Source organism: Pristiophorus japonicus, chromosome 12 (genome assembly GCF_044704955.1).
Source record: "Pristiophorus japonicus isolate sPriJap1 chromosome 12, sPriJap1.hap1, whole genome shotgun sequence".
NCBI classification, from domain to species: domain Eukaryota; kingdom Metazoa; phylum Chordata; class Chondrichthyes; family Pristiophoridae; genus Pristiophorus; species Pristiophorus japonicus.
The window spans coordinates 166,118,184-166,141,970 of NC_091988.1; the positions used below are offsets into that span (position 1 = coordinate 166,118,184).

General features: G+C 43.7%; 1 protein-coding gene across 5 annotated transcripts in view; it reads right to left on the reverse strand.

Moving 5' to 3' along the window:
* LOC139277536 (extracellular sulfatase Sulf-2-like) overlaps window positions 1-23,787 on the reverse strand; it is a 383,019-nt gene that overhangs the window by 37,872 nt on the left and 321,360 nt on the right. For all 5 annotated transcript variants that reach the window (XR_011596105.1, XM_070896109.1, XM_070896110.1 and 2 more), the window contains 2 exons: window positions 21,977-22,033; window positions 21,751-21,877 (listed from right to left, as the gene is read on the reverse strand). Coding sequence is in view for 4 of the 5 variants with exons in the window: in XM_070896109.1 (XP_070752210.1) it covers window positions 21,751-21,877; window positions 21,977-22,033 (184 nt within the window). In the remaining variant the exon portion in view is untranslated. The remainder of the gene's footprint in view (window positions 1-21,750; window positions 21,878-21,976; window positions 22,034-23,787) is intronic.

The window sequence follows — 23,787 nt, forward strand, 5'->3', positions numbered from 1 at the left end:
TAGAGGGGATTTGCCGGGCAATTTCTTCACCCAGAGGGTAGGGGGGTCTGGAACTCACTGCCTGAAAGGGTAGTAGAGGCAGAAACCCTCATCACATTTAAAAAGTACTTGGATGTGCACCTCAAGTGCTGCAACCTGCTGGGTTATGGACCTAGAGCTGGAAAGTGGGATTTGGCTGGATAGCGACTTGTTGGCCGGCCCGGACACGATGGACCAAAATGGCTGTAAATTTCTATGATTCTATGATTACCTACTCACTGATGCTCCACCAAGACCACTCGGCTCCAGAATTCATTACAGCCTTGGTCCAAACATTGATAAAGGAGCTGAATTCCAGAGGTGAGGTGAGAGTGACTGCCCTTGACATCAAGGCAGCATTTGACTGAGAACGGTATCAAGGAACACCAGTAAAACTGAAGTCAATGGGAATCAGGGGGAAAACTCTCCACTGGCCAGAGTCATACCTAACACAAAGATGGCTGAGGTGGTTGGAGGTCAATCCCAGCCCCAGGAATCACAACAGGAGTTCCTCAGGGCAGTGTCCCAGGACCAACCATCTTCAGCTGCTTCATCAATGACCTTCCCTCCATCATAAGGTCAGAAGTGGGGATGTTTGGTGATGACTGCTCAGTGTTCAGTTCCATTTGCAGCTCCTCAGATAATGAAGCAGTCCATGCTTGCATGCAGCAAGATCTGGACAACATTCAGGATTGGGCTGATAAGTGGCAAATAACATTCACACCATAATAGTGCCAAGTAATGACTATATCCAACAAGAGAGAGTCTAACTACCTACGGATGACATTCAATGGCATTACTATTATTGAATCTCCCACCATCAACATTCCAGGGTCACCATTGACCAGAAACAACTGGACCAGTCACATAGATACTGTGGCTACAAGAAGCTGGCAATTCTGTGGTGAGTGGCTCACCTGACTCCCCAAACCCTTTCCACCATCTACAAGGCACAAGTCAGGATCGTGATGGAATACTCTCCACTTGTCTGGATGAGCGCAGCTCCAACAACATTCAAGCAGCTTGACACCAGCCATGAGAAAGCAGCCCACTTGATTGGCACCCCATCCACCACCGTAAACATTCCCTCCCTCTGCTACTGGCGCATTGTCACTGCAGAATATATCATCTACAAGACGCAATGTAGCAAGGTGGTGGATCAGATGCCAATCAAGTGGGCTGCTTTGCCATGACTGGCATCGAGCTTCTTGAATGTTGTTGGAGCTCCACTCATCCAGGCACGGTAGAGTATTCCATCACACTCCTGGCCTGTACCTTGTAGATGGCACAACTCACCAAGGCTTTTTCGACAGCAGCTCCTAAACCTGCGACCTCGACCACCTACCAAGACCACCAAGCTCCAAGTTCCCCTCCAAGTCATACTCCATCCTGACTTGGAAATATATCACCGTTCCTTCATTGTCACTGGGTTGAAATCCGGGAACTCCTTCCCTAACAGCATTACGGGAGTACCTTCACCACACTAACTGTAGTGGTTCAAGAAGGTGGCTCACCACCATCCTCTCAAGGGCAACTGGGGATGGGCAATAAATGCTGGCTTTGCCAGCGATGCCTACATCCTATGAATGAATAAAAAAGTAAATTTCATACCTTAAAAAGCTGAAATCTAGTTATAGTCTCTGGGACAAGATTCTAAGCAAGACAGTTTAATTGAGCTTTCTGTAAGCAATAGTATTTAGGGGACCAAGTAATTGATAACCGCACTATACTTTTACCCCTGCATACATACTGACCATCGGCTTTTCAAACTAACAGGCAGTATTTTGGGGTCTGGCTGACATGTCAATGTTTGTTGACCAAAACCAGCTACTGGCCATAGAACTGGTCACTCTATCCCTAATCCCAGTCCTTCCTACACTCAGCTGCTGTTGCATTGAAACAGGTTCCTCTCTCCACTCAACACTACTCCTTAATGGCAGGGATTGCAGCCTCTGTATACTATAGGTGGGAATTTGTGTGAGAAGTGGAGTTCCCATATACAGGACACAGAGACAGCAGTCATTGGCATTAGTGCTGGGAATCACACATAGGGCAGTGGTGCTTATTGCTGTACATTAGCAACTGGACTCAGGTAGAAGAGTGACTTGAGTAGGTGGGGAAGACATGGATGGCAAGTTATAACAAGGAATGAGGGGGGGAAATGGATGGCAATAAAAGGAAAAATGGATGTCAAAGAAATGGATGACAATGAAGGGGTGAGGGAAGGGGAAATGAAGTATCTTTGAAGTGTAGTCACTGTTGAAATGTATCAGCTTTCTGGGGATTGTGCCAGCTTTTTAAAAAAATCTGATGGTCAGTTTCTTTTAATTTTCTAAGTTGGAATGTGGAAAGCCATGTACCAAGGTCATATCTGCCCTCTCAAGAGGACGTGAATGATCCCACAGCACTATTCATAGAGCAGAGGAGTTCTCTTGGTGTCCTGGCCAACATTTATCCCTGAACCAACATCACTAAAACAGATTATCTGGTCATTATCATATTGCTGTTTGCGGGACCTTGCTGTGCACAAATTGTCTACCGCGTTACTTACATTAAAACAGTGACTACGCTTCAAAAGTACGTCATTGGCTCTAAAGCGCTTTGGGATGTCCTGAGGTCATAAAAAGCATTATATAAATGCAAGTCTTTCTTTTCCTTCTTTAGACTTCCAGAAAGTTCCACATGAAAGACTACTGCACAAGATTAAAACTATGGGCATGTTAGATAAGACTTTTGAGGTGGATCATGAATTTGCTGAAAGTGAGAAAGGAGATGGTACTAGATATGGGAATGATAGCGGTATGGAGAGATGCGTTGAGCGGAGTGCCCCAGATATTGTTGCTGGGAACCCTACTGCTTCCAATTTACGGGCTGCCCGTTTTTCGCGCCACAAAGTGCGCCTAAAAAAAACTCACCTATTCTCCAGCTCCCTGCAGGTCCTCTGGAGCTGGGCGCGGCACAGCACGAGCTGTGGGGGGCCGAGCCAGGTCCCTGCGCTGAAAACAGTGCCGGGACCTCTGCACATGCGCGCTACAGTGGGAGGGGCCCGAAGCACGCAGCCCCTAGCCCTGGCCGAATGGCCTCACTGGGGCTGCGTGGATAAGGCTCACCTCCCACCCGACTTGTCACCCGCTCTCCCCACCCTGGCGACCCGACGTCCACTCCCCCAACTCCCCCCCCGGCGACCCGGCCTCCGCTCACCACCGTCCCCGGCGGCGATCCGACCCGACCCCCGCTCACCCTCCCCCCACGACCCGGCCTCCGCTCCCCCCCCCCCCACCCGGCGACCCGACCTCCGCGACTCTCCCCCGACCCTCTTCCCCCCCCCCCGACTCACTCGCCCCGGACCTCCGCGACTCTCTTCTCCCCCCCCCCGCTGACCTCCGCGACTCTCTCCCCCGCCCCCCCCCCCGGACCTCCGCGACTCTCTTCTTCCCCCCCCCCCGACCTCCACGACTCTCTTCCCTCCCCCCGACCTCCGTGACTCTCTCTCCCCCCCGGATCTCCGCGACTCTCTTCCCCCCCACTCCCGACCTCCGCGACTCTCTTCCCCCCTCCCCCCGACCTCCGCGACTCTCTTCCCCCCTCCCCCCGACCTCCGCGACTCTCTTCCCCCCCACCAACCTCCGTAACTCTCTTCCCCACCCCCACCCCTGACCTCCGCGACTCTCTTCCCCCCTCCGACCTCCGCGACTCTCTTCCCCCCTCCCTCCGACCTCCGCGACTCTCTTCCTCCCCACCAACCTCCGCGACTCTCTTCCCCCCTCCCCCCGACCTCCGCGACTCTCTTCCCCCCTCCCCCCGACTTCTGCGACTCTCTTCCCCCCTCCCCCCGACCTCCGCGACTCTCTTCCCCCCCACCAACCTCCGTAACTCTCTTCCCCACCCCCACCCCTGACCTCCGCGACTCTCTTCCTCCCCACCAACCTCCGCGACTCTCTTCCCCCCTCCCCCCGACCTCCGCGACTCTCTTCCCCCTCCCCCTGACTTCTGCGACTCTCTTCCCCCCTCCCCCCGACCTCCGCGAATCTCTTCCCCCCTCCCCCCTCCCCCCGACCTCCGCGACTCTCTCCCCCTCCCCCACGACCTCCGCGACTCTCCTCCCTCCTTCCCCCCACCGACCTCCGCCCTCCCTCCCTCCCCCTGCGATCTCCGCCCTCCCCAGGATCTCCGCAACCTCCCCTCGGGACCCAAGACCCGACGCCACCTACCTGTAAATCCAGCCCGAAGTCTTGGGCCCGGCCGTTCAGCCTCCTTTTCCCTCTCTCTCTCCCTCCCTCCCCTCTCCTCTCCTCCCTCCCCTCTCTCCTCCCTCCCTCCCTCCCCTCCCCTCCCCTCTCTCTCCTCCCCTCCCACTCCTCCCCATCTCTCCCCCCCCCTCTCCTCCTCTCCACCCCCCCTCTCCTCCCCACACCCCCTCTCCTCCCCACCCCTTCACCTCCTCCCCCCCCCTTCTCCTCCTCTGCCCCCCCCCTTCTCCTCCTCTGCTAAGGGACATAGATCCTCCCTATCCACTCTATCTAAGCCTCTCAAAATTTTATACACCTCAATTAAGTCTCCCCTCAGCCTCCTCTGTTCCAAAGAAAACAACCCAGCCTATCCAAGCTTTCCGCACAGCTAAAATTCTCCAGTCCAGACAACATCCTCGTAAATCTCCTCTGTACCCTCTCTAGTGCAATCACATTTTTCCTGTAATATGACCAGAACTGCACACAGTACTCTAGCTGTGGCCTAACTAATGTTTCATACAGTTCAAGCATAATCTCTCTGCTCTTATATTCTATGCCTTGGCTAATAAAGGAAAAGTATCCCATATGCTTTCTTAACCACCTTATCTACCTGTCCTGCTACCTTCAGGGATCTGTGGACATGCACTCCAAGGCCCCTCTGTTCCTCTACACTTCTCAGTATCCTACCATTTATCATGTATTTCCTTGCCTTGTTAGTCCTCCCAAAATGTATAACCTCACACTTCTCGGGATTGAATTCTATTTGCCACTGTACTGCCCACCTGACCAATTCATTGATATCTTCCAGCAATCTTCTTCCTTCTTCATTATCAACCACATGGCCAATTTTTGTATCAGCTGCAAACTTCTTAATCATACCCTCTACATTGAAGTCTAAATCATTGATATATACCACAAAAAGCAAGGGACCTAACACTGAGCCCTGCGATACCTCACTGGAAACAGCCCTTCATTGACAAAACCACCCGTTGACCATTACCCTTTGCTTCCTGCCACTGAGCCAATTTTGGATTCAACTTGCCACTTTCCCTTGGATCCCATGGGCTTTTACTTTTCTGACTAGTCTGCCACATGGGACCATGTCAAGAGCCTTGCTGAAATCCACGTAGACTACATCAAATGTACTACCCTCATCGACTCCTTGTTACCTCCTCAAAAAATTATTCACATTAGTCAGACACGATCTTTTCTAAACAAATCTATGCTGATTATCCTTGATTAATCCGTATTTTTTAAATGACCATTAATACTGTCCCTCAGACTTTTTTCCAATAATTTGCTCACCACTGATTGGCCTGTAATTACTCGGCCTATTCCTTTCCCTCTTTTTAAACAATGGTACAATATTAGCAGTCCTCTAATACCACACCCGTAGCCAGAGAGGATTGGAAAATGATGGTCAGAGACTCCACTATTTCCTCCCTTGCTTCTCTCAACAGCCTGGGATACATTTCATCAGAGCCTGGCAATTTATCTACTTTCAATGATGCTAAACCCCTTAATACTTCCTTCTCTCACTATGTTTATCTCATCTAATATTTTACACTCCTCCTTAACTACAATGTTTGCATCGTTCCTCTCTTTTGCAAAGACAGATGTAATGTATTCATTGAGAGCCCACATCTTATGCCTCAACACACAAGTTACCTTTTTGATCTCTAATAGGCCCTATTCTTTCTTTAGTTATTCACTTTCTCTTTATGTATTTATAAAACATATTTGGGATTTCCTTTTAAGTTACTTGCCAATATTTTTTCATGCCCTCTCTTTGCTTTCCTAATTTCCTTTTTAATTTCACCCCTGCACTTTCTATACTGCATTATAAAGCTCTTGGTATCTGACCTCTTGGTATTTTTTGCCTTATGTTACCCTGTATGCCTCTTGACATCCAGGGGGCTCTAGATTTGAGAGTTACACCCTTTTTTTTGTGGGAACATATTTGCTCTGAACCCTCATGATCTCCTCCTTGAATGCCTCCCGCTGCTCTGACACTGATTTACCATCAAGTGGCTGTTTCCAGTCCACTTTTACTAAATCACATCTCAGCTCTGTAAAATTGGCCTTTTCCCAATTGAGAACTTTTACTCTTGGTCTATCTTTGTTCTTTTCCATAACTGTTCTAAATCTAACTGAATTATGATCATCACTACCACCAAAATGCTCTCTCACCGACACCCCTTCCACCTGCCCAGCTTCATTCTCTAAAACTAAGTCCAGAACCGCTCCCTCTTTTGTCGGACTTGCTACATACTAGCTAAAAAAGTCCTGCTGAATGCATTTGAAGAATTCTGCACTCTCTATACCTTTTACACAGATTCTATCCCAGTTAATTTTAGGGTAGTTGAAATCCCCTACTATTATTGCCCTATGGTTTTTGCATTTCTCAAAAGTTTGCATATATATTTGCTGTTCTACCTCCCTCTTGACTATTTGGGGGTCTATAGTACACTCCCGGCAGTGTGATTGCCCCTTTTTTGCTCTTCAGTTCAACCCATAGGGCCTCATTTGATGATCTTTCTTACATATCACCATTCTCACAACTGTAGATCTTTGGAATAATTCAAGAAGTAAGTGGGTGCAGTAACAGGTATCTATGGGAAGAGGAACTGGATAGGCTTTATGCTCTCCTTCATCAGTACTTACCTTTGTGACATGAATTGTGAGATTTAGATTGGTAACACAGTGTATTAATGACTGAGTTGATGAAAAGGTATTTGTGTTCTGAGAGCAAGACACTATTTGTAAGTGTTATGCTTGGATTAGGAGTTCTGAACCATAGGCATGGTTGTGAAAGGTGACTGGTCTGCTGGAAATGTGTTTGAAGCAACCGTGTGCGCCTCACAGTGGCAGTGTTGATGACCACTGCTGTCAACTTCTATACCACAGTGAACATCAAAAGATTCAACCATTTTGTTTGACTTTTGGACATCTGACATTTTCTATGCTGGACAAAAAGAAATTTTCAGCCTATATCAGATTTTAAGATTTTCAGTACTTGTGGCATAGATATTGAATGCATTTCACTTCTGTGTTTGTCCCTTGTGTGCTGTATATTTGTCTGTGTTGCTTTTGTTTCACTACTAAGTGCTTCCTAGGTGAGGGAATAGCACTGATGGATGGCCGCACAGCCAACTGATGAGCTACAGGAGATACATATATCTGTGCTTAATCCTGATGTATCCACACCAGTGCACACGGCTTTGCTGGCTGCAGTCCCTGTGGGTTCAATACTTTCAGAGATGGTGTCTGCGATCACTTCTGCCACAAACTGCCACTGTTGGGGAGGATTTAAACTAATATGGCAGGGGGATGCGAACCAATGCAGGGAGACAGAGGGAAACAAAAAGGAGGCAAAAGCAAAAGACAGAAAGGAGATGAGGAAAAGTGGAGGGCAGAGACACTCAAGGCAAAGAACAAAAAGGGCCACTGTACAGCAAAATTCTAAAAGGACAAAGGGTGTTAAAAAAACAAGCCTGAAGGCTTTGTGTCTTAATGCAAGGAGTATCCGCAATAAGGTGGATGAATTAATTGTGCAAATAGATGTTAACAAATATGATGTGATTGGGATTACGGAGACGTGGCTCCAGGATGACCAGGGCTGGGAACTCAACATTCAGGGGTATTCAACATTCAGGAAGGATAGAATAAAAGGAAAAGGAGGTTGGGTAGCATTGCTGGTTAAAGAGGAGATTAATGCAATAGTTAGGAAAGACATTAGCTTGGATGATGTGGAATCTATATGGGTAGAGCTGCAGAACACCAAAGGGCAAAAAACGTTAGTAGGAGTTGTGTACAGACCTCCAAACAGTAATAGGGATGTTGGGGAGGGCATCAAACAGGAAATTAGGGGTGCATGCAATAAAGGTGTAGCGGTTATAATGGGTGAGTTTAATATGCACATAGATTGGGCTAGCCAAACTGGAAGCAATACGGTGGAGGAGGATTTCCTGGAGTGTATAAGGAATGGTTTTCTAGACCAATATGTTGAGGAACCAACTAGGGGGGAGGCCATCTTAGACTGGGTGTTGTGTAATGAGAGAGGATTAATTAGCAATCTCATTGTGCGAGGCCCCTTGGGGAAGAGTGACCATAATATGGTGGAATTCTGCATTAGGATGGAGAATGAAACAGTAAATTCAGAGACCATGGTCCAGAACTTAAAGAAGGGTAACTTTGAAGGTATGAGGCGTGAATTGGCTAGGATAGATTGGCGAATGATACTTAGGGGGTTGACTGTGGATGGGCAATGGCAGACATTTAGAGACCGCATGGATGAATTACAACAATTGTACATTCCTGTCTGGCGTAAAAATAAAAAAGGGAAGGTGGCTCAACCGTGGCTATCTAGGGAAATCAGGGATAGTATTAAAGCCAAGGAAGTGGCATACAAATTGGCCAGAAATAGCAGTGAACCTGGGGACTGGGAGAAATTTAGAACTCAGCAGAGGAGGACAAAGGGTTTGATTAGGGCAGGGAAAATGGAGTACGAGAAGAAGCTTGCAGGGAACATTAAGGCGGATTGCAAAAGTTTCTATAGGTATGTAAAGAGAAAAAGGTTAGTAAAGACAAACGTAGGTCCCCTGCAGTCAGAATCAGGGGAAGTCATAACGGGGAACAAAGAAATGGCAGACCAATTGAACAAGTACTTTGGTTCGGTATTCACTAAGGAGGATACAAACAACCTTCCGGATATAAAAGGGGTCAGAGGGTCTAGTAAGGAGGGGGAACTGAGGGAAATCTTTATTAGTCGGGAAATTGTGTTGGGGAAATTGATGGGATTGAAGGCCGATAAATCCCCAGGGCCTGATGGACTGCATCCCAGAGTACTTAAGGAGGTGGCTTTGGAAATAGCGGATGCATTGACAGTCATTTTCCAACATTCCATTGACTCTGGATCAGTTCCTAGCGAGTGGAGGGTAGCCAATGTAACCCCACTTTTTAAAAAAGGAGGGAGAGAGAAAAAAGGGAATTATAGACCGGTCAGCCTGACCTCAGTAGTGGGCAAAATGATGGAATCAATTATTAAGGATGTCATAGCAGTGCATCTGGAAAATGGTGACATGATAGGTCCAAGTCAGCATGGATTTGTGAAAGGGAAATCATGCTTGACAAATCTTCTGGAATTTTTTGAGGATGTTTCCAGTAATGTGGACAAAGGAGAACCAGTTGATGTGGTATATTTAGACTTTCAGAAGGCTTTCGACAAGGTCCCACACAAGAGATTAATGTGCAAAGTTAAAGCACATGGGATTGGGGGTAGTGTGCTGACGTGGATTGAGAACTGGTTGTCAGACAGGAAGCAAAGAGTAGGAGTAAACGGGTACTTTTCAGAATGGCAGGCAGTGACTAGTGGGGTGCCGCAAGGTTCTGTGCTGGGGCCCCAGCTGTTTACATTGTACATTAATGATTTAGACGAGGGGATTAAATGCAGTATCTCCAAATTTGCGGATGACACTAAGTTGGGTGGCAGTGTGAGCTGCGAGGAGGATGCTATTAGGCTGCAGAGTGACTTGGATAGGTTAAGTGAGTGGGCAAATGCATGGCAGATGAAGTATAATGTGGATAAATGTGAGGTTATCCACTTTGGTGGTAAAAACAGAGAGACAGATTATTATCTGAATGGTGACAGATTAGGAAAAGGGAAGGTGCAACGAGACCTGGGTGTCATGGTACATCAGTCATTGAAGGTTAGCATGCAGGTACAGCAGGCGGTTAAGAAAGCAAATGGCATGTTGGCCTTCATAGCGAGGGGATTTGAATACAGGGGCAGGGAGGTGTTGCTACAGTTGTACAGGGCCTTGGTGAGGCCACACCTGGAGTATTGTGTACAGTTTTGGTCTCCTAACTTGAGGAAGGACATTCTTGCTATTGAGGGAGTGCAGCGAAGATTCACCAGACTGATTCCCGGGATGGCGGGACTGACCTATCAAGAAAGACTGGATCAACTGGGCTTGTATTCACTGGAGTTCAGAAGAATGAGAGGGGACCTCATGGAAACATTTAAAATTCTGACGGGTTTAGACAGGTTAGATGCAGGAAGAATGTTCCCAATGTTGGGGAAGTCCAGAACCAGGGGTCACAGTCTGAGGATAAGGGGTAAGCCATTTAGGACCGAGATGAGGAGAAACTTCTTCACCCAGAGAGTGGTGAACCTGTGGAATTCTCTACCACAGAAAGTTGTTGAGGCCAATTCACTAAATATATTCAAAAGGGAGTTAGATGAAGTCCTTACTACTCGGGGGATTAAGGGTTATGGCGAGAAAGCAGGAAGGGGGTACTGAAGTTTCATGTTCAGCCATGAACTCATTGAATGGCGGTGCAGGCTAGAAGGGCTGAATGGCCTGCTCCTGCACCTATTTTCTATGTTTCTATGACATGAATGCTAAATGGCTGCTCCTGTGCTGCTACTTCTATACATCGTAAATTCACCAGAATGATTCCAGAGATGGGAAATTATAGTTATAAGCAGAGATTTGAGATAGTGGGACTATTTCCACTGGAGCAGAGAAGGCAAAGAGGAGATTTAATAGATCTGTTTAAAATTATGAACGGTTTTGATAGGGTGAAGAGGAAATGGCTATTTCCACTGGTTGGGGAGTTATTGATGTGAAATTTAATAGAAGCCTCAAAGAGAGCAAATGCTAGATTATGAGTGTATAACATACTTATTCAGTTGGTGCTGTACTATCCTTATATGCGCCATACTGCACTTGTACACAATTAGTGTATTTGCACACACTGATGGCACATGTTGTGCAAGTTACAGGATATATGACTAATCGGGCACATAGCATCGGTTCAATCTCTGTGATGTCAATGCCTTCCAGGCTTTCCTTTCCCTATGGAGGTAGTCATTTCTAGTCATGTGGGCTCACCACCTGCTGCAGCAACAATTTATATTTATGTAACAATTCTCATAATAAAGTGCATTAGAGTGCATCATTGATGCAAAACAGGAAATAGGACTGAAAATAATGACTGAAAACATTGGCAGAGAGTCAAGTTTTAGGAATAGCTGTCGCAAGGGGAGAGAGAGATTGAGGGAAAGAATTTTGGAGTACAGGAACGTGGTGTCTGAAACCTCTGCCACTAATGAGGAAGCAGTGGAGGGAGATGCACAACCAATCAGAGTCACAGACTGAAGAGTGTGGGGCTGGGGGTGAGCAACTGGACGAGATTCCAGAGGTATGGTGCAGTGAGGTCTTGAGGAGTTGAAAATGAAGATTTTGCAATTATTGCACTGAGAGATAGGGCGCCAAAGCAGACTGGAAAGGGCAGGGAGTGATGAGTGCACAGTGCTTCATGTGTAATATGATATGAAGATTGCAGTTTTGGATGATTTGGACACTATGTAGGATGGAGTCCAGGTCACTAATGATTAGACTGTTGCAGAAGTTTATAAATGAACGACTGGATCAGATCAATCTCTTCCTGTCAGGGTGTGCAAACATAATTTACATCATCTTGCTATTTTTAATTCTAATACCTCGTTCATTCTTATCTTTGTTAACATTTCAATGCTTCAGTACCACATGTTGTGCATTTGCTTTTGTTATTCATTTCCTTAATGTTCAGATATATCTTGCGCTGCTACTCCATAGTAACATTTGTGCTTTACCTTTCTGCTTTTCATTAAGGTTTGCTCATTTTTCTGGGCCCCCTGCCTTCTGAGCTGCCTCTTTCAGTGACAAAAAGCCATACTTATTGCACTTTAGCATGCTTGTGGCTGATCTCACTGCAAAAGTCTGATTGTGGTAGATACAGCCAGCACATGCAGCATCTGATCAGTGAATCTGATTGTTTGAACTTGTTGACCCATTTTGCTCCAAATTTGGGCACTGCACAGTATTTATACCAATCAAATGATCAGTAACTGCTTGACAAGGGCTGAAAGGTCATAACTACAGGTGCATTGTAATTGGCCATTTTTCATTACAGTTGATGCGATGTTTTCCAGAATTGCATGTTTCAAATCCATATTAGCAATTACTGAGTGATTTTGTTAGCAGGTGGTTAATGATGATGATTTTTTAAAATAAAGAGAAAATCTAATCAGTAGAGTTAGTTGACTGGGCAAATTTCTGTTAGGAAGACATTTACAGTAACAGCAGTTCCTATTTTCTGCTCCCTTGATTAATTCTCTCAAATGGTTCAGTAAAGGACCATGATTTATTTTAGCAAATTAGAAATATATTCTGAGAGATGAAAACAGAGCAAATGTACTTGGATCAGTTCTTTTCTCCTTAAGTTTGAGTTGCCATTAGAATTCTTAGTCGTGTTTTACAGGATAATGGAACTTAGTGAGGGAGGAATTACAGGAAACAGCGAAACATAGAAAATAGGTGCATGAGTAGGCCATTCGGCCCTTCGAGCCTGCACCGCCATTCAATAAGATCATTGCTGATCATTCCTTCAGTACGCCTTTCCTGCTTTCTTTCCATACCCCTTGATCCCCTTAACCGTAAGGGCCATATCTAACTCCCTCTTGAATATAGCCAATGAACTGGCATCAACAACTCTCTGCGGCAGGGAATTCCACAGGTCAACAACTCTCTGAGTGACGAAGTTTCTCCTCATCTCAGTCCTAAATGGCCTACTCCTTAACCTAAGACTCTATCCCCTGGTTCTGGACTTCCCCAACATCGAGAACATTCTTCCCGCATCTAACCTGTCCAGTCCTGTCAGAATCTTATATGTTTCTATGAGATCCCCCCTCATCCTTCTAAACACCAGTGAATAAAGGTCCAGTTGATCCAGTCTCTCCTCATATGACAGCCCAGCCATCCCTAGAACCAGTCTGGTGAACCTTCACTGCATTCCCTCAATAGCAAGAACATCCTTCCTCAGACTAGGAGACCAAAACTGAACACAATATTCCAGGTGAGGCCTCACTAAGGCCCTGTACAACTGCAGTAAGACCTCCCTGCTCCCATATTCAAATCCCCTAGCTATGAAGGCCAACATACCATTTGCCTTCTTTACCGCCTGCTGTATCTGTGTGCACACTTTCAGTGACTGATGAACCATGACACCCAGGTCTCGTTGCACCTCCCCTTTTTCTAGTCTGCTGCCATTCAGATAATATTCTGCCTTCGTGTTTTTGCCCCCAAAATGGATAACCTCACATTTATCCACATTACTGGTGAAGTCATCCAGGGTTAAAACAAAGTAATTGATTTAGAGTGCATCTAATAAAGATATAGTTAAATGTCTATATGTAAATTATATATAGACATTTTTCTGTTATTATCATTTCATCTGCAAATTGTCTTGGATCATGACTGTTTGAGAATCCGTTTATTGCTTCATTAGAAATTCTTTTTCTCATGAAACAATGAATGAAGGCTGTCAACATATTGAAAGAGGTGGTATAATCTGGCACCTAATTTATAAATAGAAATTCAATTATTATTGGCTTAATATTCCTTAATTATTCACAACTGAAAGCAAAACTAGAAACTCCAGTATTAATAATAATTGTACTTCATTTGAGTGAAATTCATACCTACAATATGCTTATCAGTAATCAGAGAGTGGTTTTAGACTCCATGCCAGACAAACTGCAATTGCGAAGAATACATAACTTATGTTTGATAATGTTTTTTCACAGAAGGATCACAAAGCTGAAATCTAAATGGGAACTAAATTAAAACACCAACTTGCATTTATATAGCACTTTTAATGTAGAAAAGAGAGAAAAGGGAGGGAGGGCGGGCTGTGGAGAGGTTGAGGAAGGGAATTATAAAGCCTGGGTCTTAGACAGCTGAAATGGGGTCAATGGAGCAAGAGGTGGGCCTCATGGACACGATGAGCTCAGGAAGGGCATTGAGTTTCCCCAGGGTTTCTGTCCATCTACTGCTGAAGTTACAGCGGGAGATCGGAAGAAGCTCAACAGAAATTCCAGACAGTTGTCTCCACCTTGGTGACAATGAATTTGATGATCTCCTCATGCTGTTGTTAAAAATGAAGGTAGAGGTTGCAGGAGATAACAGGTAAAAGCAGAAGGTGGTAGTGGAGGCTTTCCAGGCTGATCCTAAATTAGTAGGAGGTTATAGCAGAGAAAAGGCTTGATGTGGCCCAAGGCTTGGGTGTTGGTTGACTAAGATAGTTGTGCACCAGATACACTGAAGTAGAACAAATCCAGATTATTGAAATCCAGGAGCATTGCCATCTTCTCAGAGGAATTTTGGCCAGATTCAGGAAATTCTACTATGTTGCTCACCATGGAAATTTATGTTGGGAATATCCTTGGAGCTGTTCCCACTTTGCCACTGTAACTTCATTGGATGTACAGCAGAAGCCGCACTTCCAGTGAAGTTACAAATGGTGGAGCGGGAGCAGCTCGGCCTTTGACTTCCAGTAGATGCTTCATCTGCCTGAAATTGGACATGCCGCAGAGTTTTTGTGTTTTGAAACATAATTGACCTCCATTGAATCTCCTTTTAACCTTCTCTACTCCAATGGAAATAGATATAGTATCCAAATCTCTCCTCATAACGCTAATATCCCATTCCTCACATCATATTGGTCAATTTATGCCATTAACATTCTTTCTATATTTTTTATTTTTCCCAAATTACAATTGTGACTACACTCCAAAAGTACTTAATTGGCTGTAAAGCACTTTGAGACATTCGGTGGTTGTGAAAGGCGCTATATAAATGCAAGTCTTTCTTTTCTATAATGGGACCCTCAAACAGCAGAGTGAGGTTGTTCCCCCTATTACGTAGAGGGACCTGGGGATCCTTGTGCATGAATCCCAAAAAGTTAGTTTGCAGGTGCAGCAGAAGGCGAATGGAATGTTGGCCTTCATTGCGAGAGGGATGGAGTACAAAAGCAGGGAGGTCCTGCTGCAACTGTATAGGGTATTGGTGAGGCCGCACCTGGAGTACTGCGTGCAGTTCTGGTCACCTTACTTAAGGAAGGATATACTAGCTTTGGAGGGGGTACAGAGACGATTCACCAGGCTGATTCTGGAGATGAGGGGGTTACCTTATGATTGAGTAGACTGGGTCTTTACTCGTTGGCGTTCAGAAGGATGAGGGGTGATCTTATAGAAACATTTAAAATAATGAAAGGGATAGACAAGACAGAGGCAGAGAGGTTGTTTCCACTGGTCGGGGAGACTAGAACTAGGGGGCACAGCCTCAAAATATGGGGGAGCCAATTTAAAACCGAATTGAGAAGGAATTTCTTCTCCCAGAGGGTTGTGAATCTGTGGAATTCTCTGCCCAAGGAAGCAGTTGAGGCTAGCTCATTGAATGTATTCAAGTCACGGATAGATAAATTTTTAACCAATAAGGGAATTAAGGGTTACGGGGAGCGGGCGGGTAAGTGGAGCTGAGTCCACGGCCAGATCAGCCATGATCTTGTTGAATGGCGGAGCAGGCTCGAGGGGCTAGATGGCCTACTCCTGTTCCTAATTCTTATGTTCTTATGTTCTTATGAGCCTGAAACCATTATTATGGACCACTGCGCATAGCTCTGCTAAAGAGAACCTATTGGCAAACCCGCAAAGTCGTTCGAAAAAATAGTTTTTGTGTGGCTCGGAGGAGCGGGAGCGCTGGATAATCTCTGCCGTTGGTCCCCTGGGTCCCCCGCCCTCACAAACACAATCCTCCCTGCCCCCCACCTCCCAGGACTTACGTTATTGGTGGCCGATTGACCTCCAGGCGACCCGATATTCTGCCAGCTGAAATCGGCCAAGTTGCATCGGTATGCCCATTTGGGGAAAGCAATTTGCTAGTTCTATTTAAATGAGGCTCGGGCCTTGAAATGGTTACGGACTCCTGCTGCACCTGACATGTGTATTGCCTGCCATCTGCCCAAAGGATAAAATACCCCCAGTTGAGTGTGTGTCTACTAACGATGACAGTAATTTCTAGCTTTAGATCTAAACTGAGTAGAATATGGCCATTGTTATATGTACGCATACACATACCACACAGTGGACTGTAGGTCACATTTAGCCATGTACAACGTGTACTGGGCATACATAGCTAGATTATAGTGGCCTGAATCTTTCAACTCTACCACAAAATTGAATTCATGCAAATGAGGAGGCCTGCAGCATCATCATTAACATATCATACCTGTATGCAGCACACTTTGCATCACAATCCACATATGGCTGCAAATTATTCTTTGCAGAAACAATGTTAACATTTAATTACATTTAAAAGGTAATATTCACCTCTTATGCAAGTTTGATCTTTAATGTAACAACGTCAATGATATTTTGATCCAGTTTATGTTAAAAACTCTGACAAAGAGATTGGTTTGCCCATCTGTGATAGAATTAGTGGAATGGATGCAATGTTGCACATTATCAGGAGACCAAGACTGCTCTTTCTCCACTAAGGGGATTGAAACTAAATCAGAGGCTTTATTGAAATTACTTCAAATGGATTTTACGCAATAAACCCTGAACATCTTCTGAAACTTTAGCTGGCAGGTCTTCAGAATTCTCATTTCAGATTCAATAAGGGCATTTAAGTACAAGCCCTTTCGCACTCGCATGAACAGAAATCAATAATCCTTCAGATGTAATATTACAGCCTGTATGTAAATATAATTTGGCTCAGTGGATAAATGCTCTACTTGGTATAGGATGTATATAGAAAAGGAAGGTTCTGGACTTACTCTGTACTAAATCATCTGGTCTCAGTGAAAAGGGGGAAAAAAATCAGCTAGAGTTACTAGGCCTGACTGTTATTTCATGGTCCCTATTCAAAGGTGGGCATATCTGGATGTTGGGAGAACAGTGATGCATTCAACCTTTCAGCTTGCACATCAAGAATGCTCAGATGGCAAGGCACTTAGAAAAAGTGAATGCATTCCACAGAGAAGGAGAAAATGGAAATATAATTATGAAGCAGAATTTGGATACATAAGACTGAAATATAAATATTCAAATCACGAGAGATTAATAAGGAAAAATAAACTGGAACTAACAACATAGAAATGCATGGAGTGAGAAAACGTCATTCATCCTATCAAGATCATTGCCACTTTACAATGGACCTCCAAACTATTCAATCTTCAGATGGAGGTAAACAACCACAGATGAATCGTTGACCCATAAAGGTAATCAAACAAAACTCAAGAATAATATTCCAACCTAATCACCAGCACTGAAAATGTTCACCAGCTGTATTCTACAGGTGACTCAATCATGGTCCCTACAGCATACGAACCATCTTCCTCCAAAGGGAAAATTATCCTTTGCAACTATCCTTTATCCTTTTAGAACCTTCGATTCCAGAAAATCCAGAAGAAGCTGTTTAATGGAATAAATTGTTGCAGCATTATCTACTTTTAATAGGAATGGGAAACAGAAAGAAAATACAGGGCTATGGGTAGCGAACTGGGTAGTTTTGTTATTTGTGGATTGTTCTTGCAAAGATCCAGCACAAATAAAATGGAGCGAATTGCCCACTTCTCCCTTGTAAACTCATATTATTCTATGAGGAAGAAATTGTCATATTTTCTGCTGCAGACTCATAGGATATCAGTGCTCGACTGTGAACCATCAGAATGTCCTCCTCACTACTGCAGGGAGGTAAATGCACTTGACCCTATGGAGCCTGGGGTGGGGATTGATGGGGAGGGTGGGGGGAGGGAGTGGCATAAAGAACTATTGTGATAGAAATCTCCAAGGTGAAAAAATCCAAGCTAACCCTAGGGGTATGCTATAGACCAACAAAAAAAGCAGAACAGTTTGTTCTATGGTGACAAAAAAGGGTATTTGAGAACAGGAAATTAATTTTAATGAGAGACTTCAATCAACCCAATATTGACTGGGAAAAGCCAAGCAGTTTAGAGTCAGAGTTGATACATGTAATGGATGGCTGCTTTATGAATCAGTGTGTAAAGGAAGCCACAAGAGACAATGCTTAGCATGACCTAGTAATCATAAATGACGCTGATAATGTACAGGAAATGGAAGTTGTAGCATTCCTGGAGGATTGTGACCACAGAGTGATCAAGTTTAATATGATCTGAGAGTCAGTTATACTGAAGAGCATGAACCAGGTTTGGATCTTTAAATTCAAAGAAATTAGGGTAGAATTAAAATAAATGGATTGGAAGAGAACGGTCTTCAATCTTTCATGTAGAAGTGTACCAATCAACAAAGCTAATCGAATGTTAAATTACATCGTCTAAACAATAGAGTACAAGTGAGAGGAAGTTGTGATCAAACTGTACAGTGCTCTGGTCAGACTACCCCTTGTCTTGGAAGTCAATGGAAATGAAAATCGGCAGATCCCAGCACGCCAAAAGTTCAAGTTACCTTCAAGGAATGATCAGAACTTAGACAAGGGTATAAATATAATCAAGCTACTAACAGGTCAAAAAAAAAAATTGAGAAGGAATTTCTTTACACAGCGAGTGCTGAGATTGTAGAACTCACTGTCACATGGAGTTGGCAGAAGCAGATAGCAATGACACATTTAAAGGGGTGGCTTTGTGCATACATGAGAGAGAATGGAGTGGAGGTATATGGGAGCAGGGTGGTATATGAGAGGGGCTCATGTGACGTATGATCACTGGCATAGACCAGTTAGGCCGAATGGCCTGATTCTGTGCTATAGATTCTATGTAATTCTATGAACAATTAGTTGAAATCAAGGAACAGAGTGGATAAAGGGGAACCAGTGGATATGGTGTATTTGGACTTCCAGAAGGCATTTGACAAGGTGCCACATAAAAGGTTACTGCACAAGATAAAAGTTCACGGGGTTGGGGGTAATATATTAGCATGGATAGAGGATGGGCTAACTAACAGAGAAGAGAGTCAGGATAAATGGTTCATTCTCTGATTGGCAACCAGTAACTAGTGGGGTGCCGCAGGGATCAGTGCTGGGACCCCAACTATTTACAATCTACATTAATGACTTGGAAGAAGGGATTGAGAGTAACGTAGCCAAGTTTGCTGACGATACAAAGATGGGAGGGAAAGCAATGTGTGAGGAGGACACAAAAAGTCTGCAAAGGACATAGACAGGCTAAGTGAGTGGGCAAAAATTTGGCAGATGGAGTATAATGTTGGAAAGTGAGAGGTCATGCACTTTGACAGAAAAAAAATCAAAGAGCAAGTTATTATTTAAATGGAGAAAGATTGCAAATTGCCGCAGTCCGGCGGGACCTGGGGGTACTTGTGCACGAAACACAAAAGGATAGTATGCAGGTACAGCAGGTGATCAGGAAGGCCAATGGTATCTTGGCCTTTATTGCAAAGGGGATGGAGTATAAAAGCAGGGAAGTCTTGCTACAGCTATACAAGGTATTGGTGAGGCCACACTTGGAATACTACGTGCAGTTTTGGTTTCCATATTTACAAAAGGATATACTTGCTTTGGAGGCAGTTCAGAGAAGGTTCACAAGTTGATTCCGGGGGATGAGGGGGGTGACTTATCAGGAAAGGTTGAGTAGGTTGGGCCTCTACTCACTGGATTTCAGAAGAATGAGAAGTGATCTTATAAAAACGTATAAGATTATGAGCGGGCTTGAAAAGATGGATGCAGAGAGGATGTTTCCACTGATGGGGGAGACTAGAACTAGAGGGCATGATCTTAGAATAAGTGGCCGCCCATTTAAAACAGAGATGAGGAGGAATTCCTTCTCTCAGAGGGTTGTAAATCTGTGGAATTCGCTGCCTCAGAGAGCTGTGGAAGCTGGGACATTGACTAAATTTAAGAAAGAAATAGACAGTTTCTTAAACGATAAGGGGATAAGGGGTTATGGGGAGCTGGCGGGGAAGTGGAGCTGAGTCCATGATCAGATCAGCCATGATCTTATTGAATGGCGGAGCAGACTCGAGGGGTCATATGATCTACTCCTGTTCCTATTTCTTATGTTCTTATGCTCTTATAAGGTCTTTCTGGATGGATGAATTAGGATGGACCAAATGGCCTTCATCTATAAATATTTTCTGATCAGAACACTCAAAAGGCTAATTAACCATTAATGAAGATGGCAAAGGGTTTTCCTGATTCGTTATTGTGCTGTGCTAGTATTGCCAAATCCTAATCCTGAAACTTTCTTGTGCACTCACATTTGTAAATAAATGCTTCTATTAATTTTAGCCTACAATCTGTTTTGATATTGTATCATACCAAATTGAATGAAAACAGTGTGATTCTATTTAAAGTCCAATCCAAACATTACTGCAATTATTCCCTGTCGGGTGAAAAGGGGTTGGCGTGCACAGCGATGACGTCATCACCGGTTGGCTGTGGCCCAGGGCGCCACCCGCGGAGCTCGGTGTTGCCATGACAATACCTCCGCAAACTCCCAGGCAATTTCCTGGGAGCCGGTAGTGCCGCTCCCCGCCCCCAGCAAAAAGTGCATTGCGCCCAGTTAGCGTTCCCGGAGGCGCTAATGGGCATCGCAAAAAGGGGCAATTTCACCCCCTTAGCTTTCATGCAGCGCTTTCAAGAAATATGATGTAAAGGTACTGCTACCAATTCAGGGGATATATGGAGAAAGCTGTGAAATCATTGAAAGAAAGACTGGCACTTTTGAAACTCAAAATTAATTGTCAGGCACACATCACCATGAATGATGTGGTGAAAAAACCCCACAGATAATTTTATTTTACAGTTCAATATGGATTGGAATCTTTCAAATGGTGACTAATTTCGAATCTCTTTTATTTCTGGTTAATCAAGTACTAGAATCTGCAAGGGAAAATCATTATTTTACGCTATATTCTAAGAAAAAAAGATCTGTTTTTTTCTTTGTGTTACTATATATCTGGATGGTACTGAATAATAATTATTGCACTATTGCAAACTTTAGAACTTATATTCCATTGAGTTAAAAACCAATCCAGATAGATGAAATAAAGTGCTCCTCATTCAATCTGGCAGATGTTAAAGGTGTTAAATGAGATGCGCCAGGGCAGGTTCAATGCAGACTCTAGTGGGCGAGAGCCTACACCACAAAATTGCCCTTGAAGTTGTTACTAAGAGATGTTACTACATGACTAAGAACAATTTAATCTTCAGATTTTGTGGCTGGCATTCATTATTCCTAATTAATGAATTGGAGACCAAGTTCTAAAACAGTCAATGTAAACTGACGGAATAAAATGTGCCATACCAGAAATAAACTCCAATTTCCAAAAAATGTACTCTTTCACACAATTCCTTATTTTAAATCTCGATGTTATCATACCTACCCGAGAATACTAATCCTCTCTCAGGTCACTGCCATTTCCCTCTTTTCCTAACTGTCCAATCCTCTGTCTCTTGATCCTGTTTACATTCCCTACCACATGTCAGGACCTTTTAAACTGAACTGTGGTAGTCTTTCACTGTAAATTCACATAATCATAGTAACTGATGTATAATTGCATAAGTTCCTGTGCTACAGAATTAATCAAGATTCCTGGAAGCTGTTTTGCTGAAGCTCGCGTGTATGATTGGTTTTACTGATTTGCTGTGCTTCACAAGCTTCAGTGATGGAATGTACTTACCTGGCCAAGTTGTTCACAAGGTGTCTGGTATTCTGCCTTCTGGCAAAGATCTTTCACTCTTTCATATTTAGGGAGAAAATTTTCCTCTTGGGTGTTTTTACTGTCGTCCCTCTTGTGGAGTAGTTTACTAGCAAAACAAAACCATTAGTACTCGTTATCACAATGATGAAAAGAACTCGAAAAACATGCAAATTTTGTTTAAAAAAAAAACACATTCATAACATACCCTCTTTCCACAAGAAAGGAATCTCGCCAAACCTTTGTTTTCTTGTTTGAGTTGAACCTGAAAATATTGTGATGGTTACATTGTTGAACTGAATTCATGTTTTTATTTTACAATGTCAGCGCAATTGAAACCTGCATAATGGGCATTCCTTTTTTAGACCCAGTCTAATGTTAACAATCAAAGTAGAGAACTGATCTGAGATGAATTTGGTTCAGTGAAGGCTGGGCTACTGCTGGTTGGGTTCAGTTTATATTCTCATGGCAATTATGGAACAATTAGCATTACCACTGATCTGAAGAACACCTGGATGTAAGAAAACCTTTTAGAAACATAGAAACATAGAAAATAGGTGCAGGAGTAGGCCATTCGGCCTTTCTAGCCTGCACCGCCATTCAATGAGTTCATGGCTGAACATGCAACTTCAGTACCCCATTCCTGCTTTCTCGCCATACCTCTTGATCCCCCTAGTAGTAAGGACTTCATCTAACTCCTTTTTGAATATATTTAGTGAATCTTGTACTGTGTTTGGCACAAAAATCTGCTCTGTTCTCCGGCGCTGTACGATATGGTTATCCTGTACTGTATCGAGTCAGCTACATGCTATGCCATTACACTGGGTTATTTAATTAGCTCACATATTGATGCAAGTGTCAATATCAATGCATTTGGTCATATCACGAATAAATCAGTCTAATTATTTGTCGCGCAAATTAGCTAAACCTCCTTTCCCAGGTAGAATAATTATGAAAAATAAATAAACATTTAATGGCCTTGAAAATACAGAATCTAAACTAATGATGAAGCATTAAAGTAGACCCCTTGCAAAGAAAATAATTATTCACCTTGAATGCTACATCTCACATCATTTAACTTCTGAAAAAAAGAAGTGTGAGAAACTTCTGTTCCTCTTTGGAGCTTAGCCTTTTTCTGGTGCTAATGCTCTTTTTTCCTAGAAATTCAGCTCCAGAATCACTGTAAATGTATCAGTAACTAGAAAAACCAGGTGAAATTTACCACCCTCCCCAGAATAGCCAATACTGTGCCACCTTTCAGATCGTTGGTATGGAGACAAATGGAGGTAAATTTTCAATTGCCATCTGTGCATAAAACTGCTGCTGATCAGCTGCTATTAATGGAAATTGGCCCATTTTTTTATTCTAGTGGTGTCAATGCAAATTCAGCAGCTTCAATAACTTGTGGCTAATCCATAACTCCACTTTTTGAACATTTCCATTCTATTCCTAACTAGTTTATATTCCCAGGGCAATACTAAGTCTACACACAGTTTCCTTCACATAGCTCCACAATCAACAAAGCTACTCTTTTCTTCTAAGCTACTCTTTCCTTCTGTGATTATCTGTCAGTCCTTCCCCACTAGCTAGTGCTACATTAATGATGATTGATTACACTAGCTTCGGAAGATGTGATTGAAGGGCCATGCATATGTACTCCAAAAGCATATATTCTTGGGGTAGTTGGTGGTAATAGTTGTTCATCTGGGTCCAGTTTTCATTAATCTTTCTTGTTGGTAAAATATTTGCTCGAGAATAACAACAAATGCAGTAGTTTATTAGTACCTATAGCATATGTGTAAAGTTCAAAGTCATTGGTTTGAGGTTTTCATGGGAAAGTAGACAGAATTGTCGAATGGGATCCCAGAACAAGAAAAATCCCAGTAAATCCAATAATTGCATGTAGTAAAATGGAACCGAACTTATTCAGTCACTATAAACCAATGGCTCTAATGGTAAACAGGCACAGTCACAGTATATGATCGCAAAACAGCAATTAAAAATCTTAGACTCCTATAT